Consider the following 20,017-nt stretch of genomic DNA (forward strand, 5'->3'; position numbering starts at 1 on the left):
GATGGCTGCCTTAAGCTGTCTTCCGCCCAGGAAGATTGATGATTAGAGGCAAAACCTCCCGTCGTGTTTGTGTGTACCTGTCGTATTAAATCCATGCACATTCAAACCAGGAAGTCTGACCCAGCCCCTGAAGTCAGACGTGACCTTGGAGCATGCATGGACCACCCCCCCCAGCAGCACACCCGACTATGTGACAGAAGCTTTGAGAATGAAGAGGTCAGATCTCAGGCGTTCTACCAGCAATGGTGAGCCCGGTGATGCTGGTGAGGCCCCAAGTGAGGGAGAGCAGGAGGGAGAGCGCGGGATCTGCTGGGACACAGTGAGATTTGGGGCTTCCTGTGCTGGATCCCTGCGAGATCACGGAGAGAGGACGGGGTCCTGCAAATCCACTCTGTCCTCCTAGAAAGTAGCTTTGCTCATGTGGACAGAGACATCTTCCCGGGCTCCAGTAGGGCCCGTCTCCCTAAACTTAGAGTCTTAATGAAATCTATTGGACACACAACCTTAGAAATAACAATTGCAAATAAGGAAAAGCCCACATCTCACCAGAAAAGCTGCGTCTGTTGTCCTGTCTCTGTCTTCCTGCCTGGCCTTTACCCACGTTTCCTGCCCGGCTCTCACAGCTCTCCTTGAGGGCCTCCGCCCTTGTCACTGTGACCGTGAGCTGACCCCCGGCCCAGGCTGGCTGGCTCCGAGTTCTACTTTAGGCTTCGGTGGTTTGGAGTCTCCGTATATCGGGTATCACATCGGAACCAGAATGTGCCTCACCGCCTGGACACGGGAAGGGGTGTTAGTCTTTTCGTTTTGTTTGCTATTTAAAACCTGAACATACCGCTTCTCCTTTTGGCCCCTTCTTTCCTTTTCCTGCAAGTAAGCCCTGTCTTCACACCTTTCCACTTCCTCCTGCTTTATCTTTCTGCACTGCTATCAGTTTTGGTCTCCTTACTTTCAGGGGAAGTATTGTGGTCAGGCTAAAAAAACTTGCAAGTATTTTTGCTCTTTTATTTTTTTTTTTAAATCCTCCTTTTTTTTTAAAGGGTAATTTTATCAACTTCCAGGTTTTCCTTAAGGTACAACCAGGAATTCTTTCTGCTGTTGGGATGATCTTTTCAGACATTTGCGTGTTTCCCTCCAGGTCACGTTCCCGGGACCCCGGTCTACAGAGAGAAGGAAGACATGTACGACGAGATCATTGAGCTGAAGAAGGTAGTGTTTCTGACTGTCCCTTGCTGGTTTTGGACAGCGAGAGCCTTCTGCAAGGACGGGTGGGAAGGTCTGGGTCGGTGCTGATGTGTCTGCGTGGAAAGAACGTGAGCTTTGGAGGGATGCCTGAGTTTGAAGCCCGGCCCCGTGCCTTGCAAGCTTGGTGGCCCACCTTGCGCCAGCTGCGGGAGAGGCCTCCCCGGTGTGTCAGTGCCATCTCGGCTCTGCTCCCACAGCATGGCAGGGTGGTGGGGGAAACACGGGCTTGACCTCACAGTCCCTCAGCACAGAGGTTTGGCATTGGGTAAGGTCGCTGGTGTCGTTGTCATGAGTAGCCTCCTGTGTGTGTGTGTGTGTGTGTGTGTGTGTGTGTGTCTTCCGTGTGAACTGGACGTTCCACGTGCCCTCGCTCTGTGGATCTCCACAGGAGTCTCTGAGGGAGTTCACAGCTCTTAGCTGGTGATGACCTTGAGACTCAGACAAGGTAGTCGTCCGGTCAACCAGTAGCAGAATGAAGACTTCCACTTAGGCCATCTGCCTCCCGAGGCCAAGGCTGCTTTTCCCGCCGCGTGCTATCTCCCAGTCCCTGACGTATGAAGTGCACTGAGCTGAATCACCATCATCCTCGTCACCGTCACCATAACCACGACTGCCATGCTGCGCTTTAGTGCCCATACGCATTCTCAGGCCCCTAGAGAAGAGGCCAGGGCTCGCTCCCTTCCATAATGTCTGTCTTTTTCTAGCCCTACTGTCCCCACCAGCCGAACCCCATCTGGGGGACCACAGCCTGTCCGGGCACCAGAGGTTAAACAGGGTGTGGGCAGGAAGCACGTCCAGGGCCCGGCCACGGCGACAGGCCTGCGAGCCGTCCCTCCCTGAGGAGCGCCTGGTCTAGGCCACTGTGTACAAGACACAGTCCTTCTGCGTTGGTCCAGACAAGATGCTCAGATTTCAGGTAGAACCAAGAGACTGTGCCCCACGGGAGTGCCCAGCAGTGAAGGTGCCTCCCGTGTGCCACGTTCTCAGGGCAGGTGTTAGGCAGGTGTTGGGCAGGTGTTGTGGGAAGAACCCCGATTTTGAACTCTGAATAATCACTGCGGTGGCACTCTTGAATCGTGGGGCTAGAAGTGGGTCTCTGGGTAAAATTACGCTGACTTTATTCAGACTTAACCATCACAGGCTTCTGGAAAAAATCAGCCCAGGCTTCTAGACGCAGAGAGAAGAGAGTCTACTTCCTTGACACTGTGGCTCTGGGGTCTGGAGCATCAGTTGTTTTTCTATGGCAAGTGATGCCTCAGTTTCCTGTTGAAAATGGGGACCATAGAGGTATAGTCTCACAGGGTTGCTGTGAGAGCTCAAAAGAGTACTGGTGCGAGTGCTTGCATGCCATGCCCAGCACTCAGCGAGGGGCCGGCGGTGTAGACTGCCCCAGGGAGCTTAACACTCAGCAGGGAGCCAGGATGTAGACTGTCCCAAGCAGTGGCAGAGGTGGCATGGAGAGTCCCCTGACCCTGCACTGGTCTCCCCCACCCAACAGCACAGTATCAAAACCAGGACACGGACATGTGCGCCATGTGCGTGTCCAGTTCCATGCCATGTTGCCACGTGTGTGTGGTCATGTACCTGCCACACTGTCAGCACACATGCTGCCCCAGGCTGTCCCTTGAGCTGTCCCTTTGTGGTCATACCTGTCTCCCTCCCCACTCACCATTCCTAACTCCCGGTGACCATGACTTCTCCCCATCACTATAATCTTGGCGTCCTGATGATGCTCTGTACATGGAATCACACCGTATGGGACCCCTGGAGACTGGCATTTTCCACTGAGCGTCCTGCCCTGGGAACCTTCCAAGGCGGCCCGTACCGTGGCTCCTTCCGCTCAGCCCTGGTCCAGCTGCATCCTGCCAAGTTTGATATTGTTGTACTTTTCTGTTGTGCTAATTCCCTGAAGACCCTTTGGCCCACGATTATTTGGAATTATGTCGTTGAGTGTCTGAGAGTTTAGAGGTTTTCGTGTTGTTTTGTTGCCAACTTGTAGTGGACTTGTTGCAGCCACAGAACTCACCCCATGTAGTTTTGTTTCTTGTAAGTGTGTCCAGGTCAGCCGCGTGGCCCAGGGAGTGTCCGTTCTCGCATCTATGCCACGGGCCTGGGAAGAGGGTGTGCACGCTGCTGGCAGGCAGGATGTGGTGTGCAGGCTGTCAGCCCCCGTGGGGTGCCAGGCGCACTCCCCAGCACCCCTGCTGGCTTTCTGTGCAGCTGCTTGCTCGTCGCTCAGGGAAGGGTGTTGAAGGCCACACTGTGCTTGTGGGTCTGGCTTCCCCTCCAGTCTTGTCACTTGTTGGGTGTGTGTGCCTTTAGGGTCACTGTGTCCCATTGAACCTGATAGTCACACGTGACATCTGTCTCTGCTCTCTGATGTCTGCTTTGACTGGCACTAACAGACCCACTCCTGCTTGCTTTGGTTAATGTTTCAGTGGTGTCTCTCTTTCCATCCTTCTACTTCCACCTCCTTTCTTGCCATGTTAAAATCCGCTTCTTGTAGACAACATATGGTTGGTCTTAATCTACTTTGCTAGTTTCTGTCTTCCGGGTGGTTTGTTTAGATCACTTACATTTAATGTAATTTTTGGTATGTTAGGATTTAAGTCTTGCATTTTGTTGTGTGTATGTGTGTGTGTGTGTGTGTGTGTGTGTGTGTGTGTGTGTATGTGGCCTCATTACCCCTGGACAGGGAAGTCCTGACCCTTCCCCACGCCTTCTCTGACCACCCCTCCCCCAGTGAGGAGGGGGCAGGGAGTCTTGCTACATACAGCCTGGCGGGGGTGGCGGGGGTTGGGACTGGGCTCCGCACTCAGCTGTCACTGACAGGGATGGGGCCACGCTCGGTTCTGTAGGGTCTGCCCGAGGTGGAGCCATTATTATCCATAAGTTTTTTGCCTGGGGGGTGCCCTTTCCTGTTGGGGAGAGGAGGCTCTCCTGTCTGTGCCCATGGGCTAGTCCAGGCTTTGCCTTTCCCCCATACTCCAGTGAGTGAGTATGAGGCACAAGGAGGGACTAGGGACTCTGTGGTCATCTCCTGGGTCCTGAACTAGTCTGCCGCTTCTCCCCACCCTTCTGCGCCTCCTCATGTTTGCCTCCTATACGCTGTCCAAGGTTTCTCAGGGTACAAAGCAGGAGGGAACAGTGAGCGTACCCCCTGTTTCCAGAAGTAGAATTCCCATGATATGATTTCTTCTCCTTTTCAATGGCTGTGCATGAACTGACTTATTCATTAAACCCTCACCGAGTGCCAGGGACCTCTCGTGCCCCAGAGCGCTACTGGCCTACCATGGGCGTGTGGCCGACCTGCCAGGCCTCCCTCCATGGGCGCATGCTTTGAGTCGACTGGCCGGTGGTGGTTTTGTTCAGACGCTGTCTCCCTTCCTGCACACCACGAGTGCCCGGAGTGGAGAAGAGTGTTCCCAAGAGAGCTGGCCAGTTTGGCTGCGGGTTGACCGCACTGGCTGATGGCATGGGCATTGCCTGTTGTGGCTTGTGAGCGCCACCAAACCTCACGCTCTCTGGGCTCTGGGGTTCCACGGCCTGGGAGAGAGCTTTTTCAGTGAGGACAAGGAAGACAAAACAGAAATACCTTGCCATTGCCGTTTCCTAAAAGGGTGATGTAAGTCCCGAATAGGAAGCAGGAGAGAATTCCAAGTACACGGCAGCTGCGGGGTCGAATCAACTCAGTTCACCCCAGATTGGTGAAAACCTGTGGGGCCTTTGCTCTGACCCCCTGAGCCCCAGCAGAAGACAAGGGTGTTAAGAGGATGGTAGTTAGCCTTTGACGAGTTTTAGCGACACACACTGTGACAGACGCGGGGCTCCTTGCCGTGACATCCAGCCATCCTTCCCCTCCGTGACACACACAGCACCCTGACCGGGCACCGGGCTGCTTTGCAAGATCTGCTCCAATGGGCGTTTGACCAGGCCGTTCGTGTGCACGTGTGTGTGCACGGATGTACGTGTGTGTGGTTCTGTCTCCCTTCAGTCACTGCACATGCAGAAAAGTGATGTGGATCTCATGAGAACAAAGCTTCGGCGCCTAGAAGAGGAAAACAGCAGAAAGGACCGGCAAATAGAGCAGCTTTTGGACCCCTCCCGAGTAAGTGGTGGCCCCGCGTGGCAGCACCCGGCCTCGGACTGGGACGGCACAGGCTCCAGGCCTCAGGCCGTCGGGGGGAGAGGCCGCACCGCCTGTGTCCTCATCTCTCCGTCTGCTTACCGCAGGGCCCTGATTTTGTTCGGACTCTGGCAGAGAAAAGGCCTGATACTGGCTGGGTGAGTACGATCGCCCGCAGGACAGATGACCTTCCCGCTGAAATCTGAATTTGAAATCGCCCCACGGGTGAGGGCTGCCTTTCCTCTCACGTAGTCGCACGAGAGGAGTGACAGAGCGTGAGGCCCCAAAACTCCCTAAACCAGCCTCCACGGAGCCGGAGCACTGCGGATGCTGTTGGGGGACGCAAGGGGAGGCTGAGCGGGCTCCGCGCGGGGCGGAAGGGCCATTGGAGGAACCGCGGTCACAGTGGGGGCGTCCCTGCCGTACCTGAGACACACACATCGAGCTCGAGTAGTGACGCTGAGTGAACACGGCAACTAAGTAGGAACAGACTAAACCCTTATGGTCGGTACACATGCCACCGTGGCCGTGGGGCGCACAGCCCACAGCGGACGGAGTGAAGTGACGGGTGGCAGCGCCATTCTGTGACCAGTGCCGTGGTGGGAACCAACCGCAGGTGGACAGAGCCGCATCCCCTTAACTCTCCTGAGTCAGGGGAGCACACTTTTCTTAGAAAGGCAAAATGCAAAAAGGAAACTGGAAGGGAGACAAGTCTGAGATTACAGAACACAGGGAGTTCAGTAACATTAGTGAGGTGATTATCGGGTTTGGTGACCTAAAATTTATAACAGCCCCCCCGCCCCGCCCCGCGACAACAGCGGGAGCTGGATCAGTAGGAGGGGGAGCGGGACAGACAAGAATCTGGCCCGAGCACACGGAGGGCCGGTACTAGCCTGGACGGAGAGCAAGCGGCCGGCCCTGTGTGCGTGGTTGAAGACTGGCTCTGCCCCAAGGACAGCACGGAGGAAATGCTTTCAGGGCCTAGAACAGACGCAGGTGTTTCCACAAGAAAATCATTCTTAGGTGAGCAGCAGCTCCTAGACCTTGTATGGTCGTATGTAATCTCAGTGGATTTTTTTGTGATAGGGACCCAGTCCCCATTTTTTTAAATCCTGAAACTGAGATTAAGAGATTGGCCCAGAGTGGGTTCATAGTGAATCCACAGGCCCCGCACAGCCGGCAGTGCCCACCTGGGTCCCCACTGCTAACCCGCGTGCGTACTTGAGTGAGGACATTTGCTCAAACTACCACGAGTAAGGCTATTGGAACCAGTGTCAGCAGGACTGAGACCGTGCAGGTGTGCTCCGAGATGGACACTGCGTTTTCCGTTGGCAGGACTGAGCTGAGGAATGGTCTGTGAGGTCATGCCTGCCATTTGTCTAGGGCTGCTCTCTTTCGGGCTGTGTCTGCAGAAAAAAAACCAAAAAGCCTTTCATATAAGGATATTTATAGTTGCCCATTAAACCAGAAACCATTAAAATCAGAATAATGCCACATTAAAACACCTTCAGAAAAAAAATATTTTTTAAAGATTTTATGTATTTATTTGACAGAGAGAGAGATCCCAAGTAGGCAGAAAGAGAGGAAGGGAAGCAGGCTCCCCACTGAGCAGAGAGCCTGATGCAGGGCTTGATCCCAGGACCCTGAGATCGTGACCTGAGCCGAAGGCAGAGGCTTTAACCCACTGAGCCACCCAGGCGCCCCTAAATAAATAAAATCTTTAAATAAAAAAAGAACATAAAATAGTACAGCTATGGTCAGCAATGTCTATGTGATTAATTTAGGTGAGAATCTGGAGTTACATAAATAACATGTACTTGTAGAGGAAGGACTTTTTGCATTTTTATTCTGATGCTGTGGGGTTTTTTTTTTCTTTAAGATTTTATTGATTTTATTTAGAGTGTGTGTGAGCATGGGACAGGAAGAGGCAGAGAGAGAATCCCAAGCAGACTCTGCACTGAGCGCGGAGCCTGACGCGGGGCTCAATCTCATGACCCTGAGATTGCGACCTGAGCCAAAACCAAGTCAGAAGCTCAACCAACTGAGCCATCCGGCACCCTGCTGTGGGGTTTTTTTTTAATCATTTTTTTAAGATTTTTTATTTGTTTATTTGACAGAGAGAGATCACAAATAGGCAGAGAGGCAGGCAGAGAGAGAGAGAGGAAAGCAGGCTGTCTGCTGAGCAGAGAGCCCAATGCGGGACTCAATCCCAGGACCCTGAGACCATGACCAGAGCCGAAGGCAGAGGCTTAACCCACTGAGCCACCCAGGCACCCCTTTTTAAAAAATTATTAAAGTTGATTAAAAGTAGAAATTCTAGGGGTGTCTGGGTGGCTCATTTGTTGGGCATCTGCCTTTAGCTCGGGTTGTGGTCCCAGGCTCCTGGGATCAAGCCCCACATCAAGCTCCCTGCTGGGCGGGAAGCCTGCTTCTCCCTCTCACGCTCCCCCTGCTTGTGTTCCCACTCTCCTTGCCTCGCTCCGTCAAATAAATAAATAAAATCTTTAAAAAGGGGTGGGTTAAGCCTCTGCCTTCCGCTCAGGTCATGATCTCAGGGTCCTGGGATCAAGCTCTGCATCAGGCTCTCTGCTCAGCAGGGAGCCTGCTTCCTCCTCTCTCTCTCTCTCTGCCTGCCTCTCTGCCTGCCTCTCTGTGTACTTGTGATCTCTGTCAAATAAATAAAATAAAATTTAAAAATCTTAAAAAAAAAAAAGTAGAAATTCTAGATCCTCAGGAATGTACTGTTCCCACTTTCATATCCACTGCCAAATTGCCCTTCAGAGTCACTGCGTCTTCCGTGCTGGTCACCGTCTCCCCTCAAGAGACATTTGCACACGTGCATGAGGAGGGCTAGATGTCTATTGAAGGCTTGTTTGTATTAACAGCTTAAATATCCATCAGTAGAGGGATGGATGTCTACACCACATGATCACACTGTGTAAGAATCACTGAGATCTGTAGGCACAAGAGGAGTAGACACCAAGACCATTCATGGTGTGAAAATGACAAGTTGCGGACTGTGTGCGGTGGGGTGCCGTTTCCACAAACACAGCCGAACGTCTTACTGTCGAGGGGTACACATCCATATAATGAGGTCTAGAGAACTCAGATTCAGTTGAGGACAATATTTAATTGAGAGGGTTAAGGTCAAGGAGCATAGTTCCGTCTATAATGTTTTAGTTTTTTTTGTAAGAAGATGTATTCATGTATTACTAATATAACTTAAAATCAGCTTAAAATCCAATTTAAACGTTGTTTGATGGTTCAAGAAGAAAGGGATAGTCTTCCAGAAACATAAGGGTGCTATCTCCCAGAGTGATACGTTAACAGAGAGAAGGCAGAAATGAGGTGGATGAGCGGTCTTTCATTCCCCAGAGGGAAGCCCGGGGGCGAGGGGGGGGGGAGGGGAGGGGAACGTTGTCCAGCAGAGGCTCACTTCTAAGGGAACACTGTGGACACAGTTGCCCAAGACAGGTCTGGATGGGATCTTTGTGTCTAGTGCTGGCAGTGGCTTCCTCCAAAGTGCGGACCATCCCGTCAGTTCTTGGAAATGTGGGATGTGGCCAAGGGGAGGGCTCTGCACCTGCAGGCACATCTCCCGGCCCTGCCCTGCCCTCGCCACCACACCCAGAGCCCGTGGGACAGCCGGCCCTCTCTTCGCTGCACCTAGACACTGTGAAAGAAGGCAGCGATCAAGGGGGAAAGGGTGTCCGGATGCTGCCAGCTCAGCTGGCAGCCTGGGGACAGGGCAATCTGAGTGTCCAGCGGGAGGGGGAGGTCGCGGACACGGAAGCAGTCAACTTGATGTGCTGGTGTTCGATCGGCAGGTCGTTAATGGGCTAAAGCAGAGGATTCTCAAGCTGGAGCAGCAGTGCAAGGAGAAGGACAACACGATCAAGTACGGACACGCTGGTGGGTGGCCAGGGGTGGCGGGCTCTGGAGGGTCACTGAGGCCTCGCCCCACTGAAGGCTGGCTGGAGCCAGCACATGTGCCCTCGCCTTGCCTCATCTCCCGTACCAGGGTTTGCTTTGTCTGCCCAGACCCCAGCTTCAGTCCCCCACCCCGCCACCCTCTGTCCTATGTGTCTTATCCCAGCTTCCTCTCTGCACCAGAGGTATTAGCCACCTCTTCCAAACATCACTGGGAATGGGACCATCCCTTCATCTCTTTTCCTGTCCCTGGTGCATTTGAGAACTGCTTTCTCTCCTCGGTCGTCTGTGGACCGCTTGATGGTGTGCGCTGGGTCTGTGGTCTCGATGCCAGCCCTTGGTGCTGGGACGCCAGCCGCCGGCCCGTTCCCGTGGCGCCCTGGTGCTGCTTGGGGGCGGCCGCACACGCTCCCTCCGCCGCCCCGTAATACAACACAGAGGGGAGTCCTCTGTTGCCCCGGTCTCCCCTGTGTACAACAGCCTCCCCGCCCTATGTTTCTTGCTGAAATTGTCAACTGTGAACGTTTGGATTATTTGCTGATTTCTCCTGTTTCGGAATCCTGAACTCGTACTGTACTTTCATTTGTCTGCTGGAGCTTTTTATCTGAAGTCTGTGGGCTGCTGAGGGTGGGGAGAAGGGGCTGGTGCTGTGGGAGGGAAGTGATGCTCCTTCCTTACAAAGCACTCTTCCCCCCGCCCCCCCGAGGCAGCTGTTCTCACCCCAAGACTGGGTCCTTCACAGTCGCTTCGCCTCTTCCCAGAAGACCTCCTGCTTAGGAAGGAATATCTTTAGAGAGTCTGTTACCGCACCTGGAGGTGGCGGGTCCAACACGGAGGGGGTCCTGAGGGGGTGAGGATCCTCCCGTGGGTCTCGATGCGAGTCTGCGAGGCTCCCCACCCAGCCTGCTTCTCTCTCAAAGCCGTCCTCAGCTAACGTTCCAGAAGCACTCTTGCCCTTGGTCTGCCCCGGGGGTGCTGGCACTGGCGCGCTAACTCTGAACTTGGGTTTCTAGCAAGCTGCAGACTGATATGAAGACCACTAATTTGGAAGAGATGAGGATTGCCATGGAGACTTACTACGAGGAGGTGCGTGGCCTTCTCCGGGGTAGGGTGGGGGTTGTCCTGCTGCACCCGGGGACCCTTCGCTTGCACGTGAATCCCAGCAACTCAGTGTTACTTCCAGCCACTAGGTGGAAATCAGGAATCCGGTTTCAGCTTGTTTTCAGGGGAAGGTCTACATGCTCATTTAGTATCGTAATGTACTTTATTTTGGTATTTACAGATCCATCGTCTCCAGACTCTCTTGGCAAGCTCCGAAACCATAGGAAAGAAGTACGATCATGTCCGCGGGATCTGTGTTTTGTGTTCAGTCCTAGGAGTAGCACAAACATCATGTGGGAGCCCACAGTGCCCTCCTCTTTGGAGCCCGCACCTGTGTGGTGTGTTAGTGGCTCGAGTGGACGTGTTTCCGCTTGGGACCGTTACCCATGTCCCCTCCTAGTGGCCACGTGCTGGCTACTAACAGCACGTTCACCTCTCCACGCAGCTCCTGCTCCCGCTCTCCACGTAGCTCCTGCTACGGAACGGTTTCCGCACGCAGTTAACACTGTTGTCGAAAGCCAGGCCTTCCTTGTCCAGAACCTTTAATACCAAGTACAAAGAATACAAGTTCACTTCCTCAAAAGAGTTTCTTAGGAGAGACATCGGGTTTCCGTATCTCGAAGATTCCCTTATCACAGATTTGGCCGTGTCACCGGCCTCAGCGCTGAGCTGCAAACGAGTATCCAACATTCACCCTGTGCCAGGCACGGCTTCCCTATTCCCCTTCTGGGGTTGGCGAGCTTTTTCCATAAAGGACGGTTGATTCTTGCTGTCCGCAGCAGGTGTGTCCTGCGAAGTGTCTGCCAACAGGGACCTGCTTGAATACTGAGCCGTCGCTTCCCGGGGCGAGCGTGCAGAGTAGGTTCCTAGAGCCTCGGTCACGACATCGTCACCCGCCCTGTTTCTGTGTGTGTTTCTGTTTAGAGACGGCTTATTTAGTAAATACTGGATTCCCGGAGCGGCATCGCGCACACGCACACGCACACGTGCTTTCTCGCAATTAGGGACACGGGATAGCCCCTGAGCGTTGTGTAGGCAGAGGGGGTGGTTTTAAACCGTGAGATCACCAGCCACAGCACAAATGGGGGGAGAGTGCTCAGCAGATGGTGGAGGTGCCGCTGGTGGAGCTCGTGGGGACCGCGGGGAAGGCCGGGTCCCCACCCCTATCCTACCCCACCCCCACCAGGAGCTCACCCCTCAGGCTTTCCGCCCGCTGCCCGTGCCCCTGAGCAACCGCGGAGGCACCCCAAGAGTCAATTCAGGGCTTACAAATAAATTTTAGCCAGTAGCCGAATTTGCAAATGCAGAAACGGAACAGTGAGGATTGGCTGTTATGTTGGACTTCGCGGGATAAGGGGCAGAATCATTAAACAGGGATCTATGTAACGAGACGGAAAGCAAGTTCCCACACAGTCTTTAGCGATGCAGTTTAGAACAGATCACTAGTATTGAATACGGTATTTTGTTATGCAGATTTACAAATGAGAATTGGATTCGGTTTGGGGGGTAGCAGTTTGCTTCCTGGGGGCTCAAAGTCCGTGTTCCCTGTTCCACAGCAAACATCTGCGGAGGCCACTCTGAGCCAGAGACAGGCTGTCTTGTGCCCATCCCTCTTTTCAGGCATTTACAAAGCCCTTTTAGGAGCTCAAACCTAATCCTTGGCTTTGTTATTCCCAGGCCTCCCGGGGAGAAGAAAATGGGCCTCAAAAGGCAGAAAAAAGTGAGCAGCGCCCTCCTGAGCTTGTCCCGGAGCGTCCAGGAGCTCACGGAAGAGAACCAGAGCCTGAAGGAAGATCTGGACCGCGTGCTGAGCAACTCCCCCACCGTCTCCACCGCGAAGGGTACGGTCCCCAGAGCCACCCGCAGAGGGACGCTCGAGGAGAGGCCGCGTGGCTGGTTCTTGGAGGGAAGATGCGGGCAGAAGCCGTGGGAGCGTCCTGGCCCTCCCGCCGCGTCCCTGAGGACCTTGTTCAGCTGCCACAATTGCAGACGCGCACTTCCCCAATGTAACCAACGCCTGCTGTGTGCCGGGCACCCTTCTAGGAAGCATCATGGAGTAGGGAATGAAAGCAGATATCCCTCGTGGGGGCAGCATCATACTGGAGGGGGTCGAGAGGCCAACCCATAGGTCATGGGTCAGGTGGTAGCAAGTGTCGGGGGCGGTGGTGTGCACCTGTGAATAGGGGCTTCGGGGACAGTGACAGCTGCCAAAGCTGGGACAGGCGAGGGAGAGCCAGGCCCAGAACCAGCGTGCCCAGCATGTGGCAGCAGTGGGAGGCTGGTGGCAATGAGACAAGGCATGGGGTTGGACACAGGAGAGGGCTGTGCAGGCCAGGCCCAGGCCCCTGGGGTTTGGGCCGAGGGGAGAAGACCAGCTTCTGTGCTGAGTGGACTGTAGGACTGACGGGGCTTCTGCGGTGTCCTCGCAGGAGCTGCTGGCAACCCAGAGCAGGGTGGCACCTTGGGGGGTGAGAGGTGGCCAGGTTCTGGATGCCTTTGGGAGATCTGGTGCAACCTCTGAGGGAAGGGAGGAGCCAGGCTTCAGGGCTTTTATCTGAGTGCCCGGAAAGGACGGTGTCCTTTACTGAGGTGGAGGTGACAGAGAGGGGCAGCCATGGGGGAAGGGAATGGGTCCAGTCTTTTGCATGGAATAGGTGTCCAGGTGGGGGCAGGACGTATCACTGATTCAGGGCAGAGGCTTCGGCAGGTGGTCCCCAGCCAGCAGAGGACCCGGGTGGGATTCAGAGCACCGGAGAGTGAGTGGAGCCGAGGCGGGCCCCGGGTGCAGCCACCGACATACTCAGCAGTGTGCAGAGGGCGAGGTGAGGGTGAGCCCAAGCACGGTTGCCAGTGGCCGGCGAGATGGCCAGCCGAGCTAGGAGCACCACGGAAGGAAATGCTGGAAGGAGGGAGGGGGTAGAGGATAGGGCAAAGCGGATTTGTGTGACCTTGAGAAGGACTGTCTTGGACGGATGGGGCCAAGCCTGATGGGTAGAATCAGAACTGGATGGCCCACGAGGGACAGCGCCACAGTGTGGGGAACAGAATCCTTCCCAGGAAGGCACCTTTTGGCTTATAAGCGTCTGCCAGGTGGGGGTCTCCCGGCTTTGCAGCTTGCTTTGGGAGGAGAAACTCACAGGCCGTGCTTGAGACGGATGGCCCAGGCTGAAAGGGCCATCGGGATGGTTGTATGAGGTCTGTCTCTTAAAACCGTTGCTTCCATCAGGTTATGTGGAATGGAGTAAGCCCCGGCTGCTGAGACGCATCGCAGAGCTGGAAAAAGTGAGTGGTGCGCCTCTCAGCTCACCTCCTACCCTTCCCAACCTGCCCATGCTCAGGGAGGAGCCAGGCAGCTTATAAAGTGTGGACACAGAGGAGACCTTTGCTCACAGGACACTTGGAGTGAACGTGTGAATGCGTGGTGGTGGTCTACGGTTGGCGCCCAGGGCAGGCTTCTCGCAGGTCTGGATGAGACCCATGCCTTGTGCCTCTCCCTGGTGTCACAGGGGGCAATGCCATGGTCACGTGGCACATGGTTTCAGACTCTGTGTGTGACCAGGGACAGAGGCAGGTGATGGGAGACCCAGCCTGATGAGTGCTTGTGGGTTTCCGTGGCTGCTCACCCACCAGCCTATGTGCCTGAGTCCTCAGGAAACAAACAGTCCATCCACCAGAAAACTAGGGAGATTTGAATCTGCAAAATTGATCTCACTCCTCTGGTCAGTAATCAGCTGGATTCTACTGGAGCTGGCCCAAAGTTTCAGCTTCTTCTGAGTAGCCTGGCAAAATCGTGAGGGCTGCCCACTTGTTGGGCCAAGCAGAGCAAACCTAGAGGGAAGCATTTAACAAAACAGTTCTGCGTATTTACACAGCAGCAAAACCCAAGCTGTTTCTATTTATTGTCGGTATTTTGAAAACAAAGCTCGCTGGGAACAGAGTCAGCCGGAGGTGGCTCAGACGTGCCTCGGGATGGCGCTTTCTCGCCTGAGACTGAGACGGGCTGGCGTCGGGCAGGCTGCAGGGCTCCGTAGCGCTCCGCTGGCACAGCTGGGCTATCACTCAGGATGAAAGCGCAGAGATTGAAAGTCCCAGAAATCCTAAGGAAACACTAGGGTAAATGAGCACAAAGAAAAGAAGCTTGTGAATTCGCCTCCTGTGGCTGTGTTCTGTTTTATGAATGGCGCCTTGCCCCCCGCCTGCCCCAGGCTGGGCTCTGCTGGCCGGGTGCCCTTCACTTCCCCGATGGGCTCCTCTTCCGACAGGCTCCCACAAGGTGGAGCTGTCCTGGGGTTGTGAGGTCACATGCAGTCCCATAGCTGTGCTTGAGTTGCCCTCGTCTCTTCCTTAGGTTTCATAACCGCAAAGTAAAATGAGAAAGAATATCTAAAAAAAAATGCCTGTGTTGCCTCTAGAAAATAAGTTCGATGGAAAGCCCCAAGTCCCACACTTCCGAAGCAGTCAACTCAACTGCCGTGGTGCACTCTGTGTCCAGCTCTGCTGTGCCCAGGCAGCCTCGAGGTGACCAGCAGGAGGACAGCGAGCGTCTCCGGGGGGCCATGCGGAGCCTGAAGGGCGAGCGGAATGCCCTACAGACGCAGCTGCAGGAGAAAGAGTAGGTTGTGGGGTACGGCCGGCACCTGGGAGGGGGTTGTGGCTAGAGTCCAGCCATTCTGGAGAATTCAGGGGAAACGCTCAGCTCCTCGTGGTAGTTGCTGCTGTAGTCTTACATGATTCAGAAACTTCCTATATTTTGCTTATGAAGTAGAAGTCACTTTAGTGGTAAAAAAGAAGACATTAATTGACCACATTATGTCACTGAAAGAAGGGGAGGTATCATTTAAATCTGTTCGTGCTGAACTCCAGAGTGACTTCCAAATTCTTTTTTAGAGAAGAATTTACTTTCATCGATTTGTATAAAGTAGATAGGCCATCAGTTAGATCTTGGCAGAGTGGTTTAGAGAGTCAGTAATGTGTTTGTGATACCCAGTCTAAATGCCAAATAAGACATAAATGCTGTGTTCAGTGTGACCCTGAGAGTTTGAAAGGCAAAGTCTCCAGATTATGCTTGTTCACTGTTTGTTCTCTAGTGTCTTGATCTGTAGCTCTACTGAAAATGTGTCTGCCTCCTCTGCTGTTTACTTGTGGCTTCTCTGGTCGCAGTTCTGTCATAAATAAGCCAAATTCATGTCTTCTGAGATGGGATTTATCTCTCTGAGTATGGCCTGGGAAGCCAGTAGCTTCACCATCACCTGGGAGCTGGTTAGAGATGCAGAACCTAGGGGCGCCTGGGTGGCTCAGTGGGTTAAAGCCTCTGCCTTCAGCTCAGGTCATGATCCCAGCGTCCTGGGATCGAGCCCCGCATCAGGCTCTCTGCTCAGCAGGGAGCCTGCTTCCTCCCTTCTCTCTCTGCCTGCCTCTCTGCCTACTTGTGATCTGTCTGTCAAATAAATAAATAAAATCTTTAAAAAAAAAAAAAAAAGATGCAGAACCTAGGCCCTGCCCACCTGAGAGCTGGTTAGAGATATAGAACCTAGGCCCCGCCCATCAGGGAATCTGGTTAGAGATGCAGACTCTAGGCCCCACCCATGGTGGGGGGGGGGTGGAATCTAGTTAGAGATGCAGAATTTTGTCTCCTCCCACCTGGGAGCTGGTTAGAGATGCAGAACCTCGTCAGACCTAGATCTCCTGAATCTGACTCTGTGTCTAATGAGGTCCCCTGGCAATTCCTGTGCACATTTAGGTCTCAGAAGGACTCCCTAGCTGACTCCTTGTCTACTCTCTGCTGCCTTCTGTTTACAGCAGAGGAAAATTCTTTCACACCCCACCTGTTCTTACTCCTCCAATCCAAATGCATCTCTGCAAATTGGTAGGTACTTTGTAAGAATTAGTGTTTCATGAAGGATTTTAAAAATTGAGCTAGTCATTTTGAAAGGTAAATAACGTCTCTGATAATCTCTTCAGCTGTCACCTGGCGTGATAAAACCTTGCACTTAACGAGCCCTTGCTCTGTGACAGGCTGCTCTGTGGAACACTCAGGGTGTTCCCTCTGATTCATAAGGAGATTAAGGGACCTTGAAAAGTTAGGCCACACAGCAGTGAGCTATGGAGCTGAGGTCAGACTGAGGTCTTGACTCGGAGCAATGTTCTTAGCCACGTGCCACCTGTGGGACCCGGGAAACCCCGTGGGGAAGCAATGCGTTTGGAGGTCCTGGGTGCCCCCCCACCCCCCGTTCTCGATGGCTCGGCTCAGGCAGCAGCCCTGTGTAGTGCGGGCCAGATCCTCTGATCACTCATCTCAGGGTCACATACCATGTAACTCTTGGGATTACACGCTATTCCAGCTCGTCTGGGGTCACAGCTCGTCACCCCTGTATGCCGGGCACCTAACTGTCGCAGGCACATAGCAGGTGCTCATCAGTAAATATCTGGCGGAACCACTGCCGGGGTAGCAGGCCTATTGGGTGTGTTCCTGGCTCCGCAGGCTAATCAGTGAGCACCTCTGTCCCTCTGCCTCCGGGTCCATCGACTGTCATAAGGAAGGAAGTCGGGCGGCTGGTGTTTTCGGAGAGCTCGTCCTGCTCTGTGGCTATCAGCGCAACTGTGGCCCCCTGTTTTCACGAACGCTGAAGGTCTGTGGTTCTGTGCACCCAGGTTGGAGGTGAAGGAGCTGCTGCGGACCAACGCCGAGCTGCGGAAGGAGCTGGAGGGCGCGAAGGGAGATGAAGAGGAGAGACGAGGGAGAGAGGAGGCTCTGAGGTGAGTGTGCCAGGACTCACGGGCTATCAGGAGATCACGGGGTTCCAGGCATCTCCTGTCTTGCCTCCATGCAGCTTCTGGAACACTTTGCATGCGGCCCCAACCCAGGTCCGCCCCGTGCCCCGCCCCCCGTGTCCTGATCGGGTCCTCTGAGTACAAGTCCCGGTTCTGGGAAAGGGCTCTTCCCCACCGGGCCGGGGTTTGCCTCTGCACGCACCCTTTGCTGACACCCCCCGGGTCAGGACTCCTGGGGTGGGACCTCCCGCACCATCGGGGTCATCGCTCACACCCCAAAAATGGGGACAGAGCCCCAATCCCATCAGCTGAGGCACAGATAACAAACAGTAGTTCATCCACACAAAGGGATAGAAAGGACTATGTTCTGACACACGGGACATTAGTGTCTGAGCCTCCTGCACATCGCGCCGCGTGAAGGAAGCAGACGGGAAGTGCCACGCACCGAACAATCCTGACACACACAGACAAAGTCTCGGAAAGGGGGTGCGGGACGGGGAAGCGGGAAGGGGTGGCTGACGGGTCCGGGCTCCTTCAGGGTGACAGGAGAGTTCTGGAGTTGGTAGCAATGGCACGACGCCATGAGCGCACGGAAACCCGTTTCATCCTGTATTTTACTCTAGTGAATTTTACATTCTACGAGCTTTACCTCAGTGAGAAATGCCCCCAAAAGTAAGTTCGAACCCTGAGCGGAAACATTCAATGCTCAGAATACTGAGGAAGACACAGATTGCTGGAACGAATAAGAATATTTATCTTCCGGGGGTGCCTGAGTGGCTCAGTGGGTTAAGCCTCTACCTCCGGCTCAGGTCAGGATCTCAGGGTCCTGGGATCAAGCCCCGCATCGAGCTCTCTGCTCTTCAGAGAACCTGTTTCCCCCTCCCTCTCTGCCTGCCTCTCTGCCTACCTGTGATCTCTGTCAAATAAATAAATAAAATCTTAAAAAAAAAAAAAAGAATATTTATCTTCCAGAGAACTGTGACTAGGTTTTGTCAGAAAGCAGGACTGAAGGAGACAGAAGGGGCAGGTCCACAGGGAAAAGCTGCTGTTCTGTCACCTTTGAGACCTGTAGCAAGGACGCAAGGTGTATTTGCGTTCATGCACACCATGCGCTGAAAACCCCGTGTACTGCCTTCCCGTGTGTCACTCCTGCCATCATGGTCTATTCAGTTCTTCCCACTTGCCTGAGGTGGTGCTGGCCTGGGGATCCTCTGGCCCTGCCCTCTCAGGGCTTCAGGTCCAGCTGTGGACACAGGCCGCAGAGTGCAGTCCCGCAGTGGGAACCCCATCCCACCCGAGGGGCAGGGGGTTGGTAGCGGGGCCCCACATCATGGCGCGGGAGGTGGCCTTGCCAGCCCTGCGGGCGGCCCTCCCTGCCATCCCATACAGGCGTGGGCCGCCACGTGATGAGGAGTAATATGTCATCTTTCCCCTCCCGCTTTAGAGAGGAAATTCAAACACTTACGAAGAAGTGTCAAGAACTGGAGGAAATCAGGAGAGAAGAGAGAAACGACCCCGTGGAGAGGAGTCCCGAGGTATGGCTCAGTGGGTTTTCGGACTTCCTGTGCAGGCACCTCGGGGCTCTTGGCCGGGCGTAGATGGTTCTGCGGGGTCTGTCCCCGGCTGTCCTGACTCTGACTCTGACGCTGACGGTCCACTTCCCCTTTATCGTCCCTGTCTATCTTCATCAATGGTGTGTGTTGAATCCGGGGTTCTGAACCCATCTGTTGTCATTTAAGTGACTTTTGAATAAGGGTTTGAGTCTTGGATAGTGAAGCCGAGTGAAGATCCTCCCCAAACTTGACATAAGCAGAAAGTCTAATTGTCCGACAAGGGGGTGTCCATTCATGGGTGAGAAGGAGTGACACTGAGCGAGGACCTCCTGCCCCCCGCCCTGTGTGTTTCGTGGGAGTTTCAAACTCTGACGTTGACACGGCCTGGCGGGGAGGGCGCTCGCTATGGCGGGGTGTCTTTACAGGGCCCCCGTGCCTGCCACTGAGCTGTGCGCTCATCCAGGTGTTGAATGAGTGTGTGGCAAATGGCAGGTTCAAGGCGAGAGGTAAGTGCAGGCTCCCACTGTCCTACCCCTGTCCCCTCATGGAGGCAGCTGCAGCTGAGGTGACCTTTGTGGCCATGAGAGGCTTGGCTGGCACCACTCTCAAGCCCTCTGGTGCCTATGGGCCCGATGCCACTTGCACTTGGACGTCTGGTGGCTCTGTGTTAATCCTTTTCTCCAGCTGATGGGTTTTCTCAGATGGCGGGTGTAATCTGTTCACACAAACAACAGAGGTATTACAATCCTGGGGCTGCCCTGTTTCCCCAGAGGACGCCCCCGCGGGTAGCTGGCGCCGAGCTGGTTAGTGTGCGAGATGGTAGAGGACACATGGCAGCCTGTCTGTGGTCCCTTTCCACGAGCCTCTGTCTGTCTGTCTGCTGCAGACTTGGTAACACCAGGGGGCCCACCAGGACGGCGGGGCTTTGCCTGGTGCATGCTTCGGCCAAGGAGTTCTATTGCTTCGGAAGGCGACTTCCTGTTTTATAGCCAGTAACCTGATGGAGATGGTCACCGGGGCTGAGTCTCTGCTGAGGGTGGTGCTGGAATCCGAGCCGGCTTCTGAAGCTTACTGGCTGGAGTCTCCACCGAGAGGCCCTTTGACTGCAGGACACCGTGTGCTTCGAAACCGGGAAAGAGCTGGAAGTCGGGATCTGGAGAAGATGATGAGTGCAGCTCTGGCTGCAAATCGAGATGGGCCGCAGCTTCCCCAGGAGGCTAGGGAAGGCAGGGGCGTGGCATGTGCTGGCAGGAGCCCCCCCCCCCACCCCCCAGTTTGCAGCGTGGCCTTGGTA

General features: G+C 54.4%; 1 protein-coding gene across 1 annotated transcript in view; it reads left to right on the forward strand.

Moving 5' to 3' along the window:
• Nucleotides 1-20,017, forward strand: part of IQCE (IQ motif containing E) — a 46,154-nt gene that overhangs the window by 10,713 nt on the left and 15,424 nt on the right. Inside the window, exons 5-16 of the mRNA XM_080830937.1 lie at nucleotides 111-245; nucleotides 1,136-1,206; nucleotides 5,237-5,350; nucleotides 5,476-5,526; nucleotides 9,196-9,266; nucleotides 10,312-10,384; nucleotides 10,581-10,630; nucleotides 12,077-12,240; nucleotides 13,626-13,681; nucleotides 14,812-15,011; nucleotides 17,051-17,155; nucleotides 18,615-18,705. Of these exons, the coding sequence (XP_080687063.1) occupies nucleotides 111-245; nucleotides 1,136-1,206; nucleotides 5,237-5,350; nucleotides 5,476-5,526; nucleotides 9,196-9,266; nucleotides 10,312-10,384; nucleotides 10,581-10,630; nucleotides 12,077-12,240; nucleotides 13,626-13,681; nucleotides 14,812-15,011; nucleotides 17,051-17,155; nucleotides 18,615-18,705 (1,181 nt within the window). The remainder of the gene's footprint in view (nucleotides 1-110; nucleotides 246-1,135; nucleotides 1,207-5,236; nucleotides 5,351-5,475; nucleotides 5,527-9,195; nucleotides 9,267-10,311; nucleotides 10,385-10,580; nucleotides 10,631-12,076; nucleotides 12,241-13,625; nucleotides 13,682-14,811; nucleotides 15,012-17,050; nucleotides 17,156-18,614; nucleotides 18,706-20,017) is intronic.

This window comes from Martes martes (genome assembly GCF_963455335.1).
Source record: "Martes martes genome assembly, chromosome: 18".
Classification (NCBI taxonomy): domain Eukaryota; kingdom Metazoa; phylum Chordata; class Mammalia; order Carnivora; family Mustelidae; genus Martes; species Martes martes.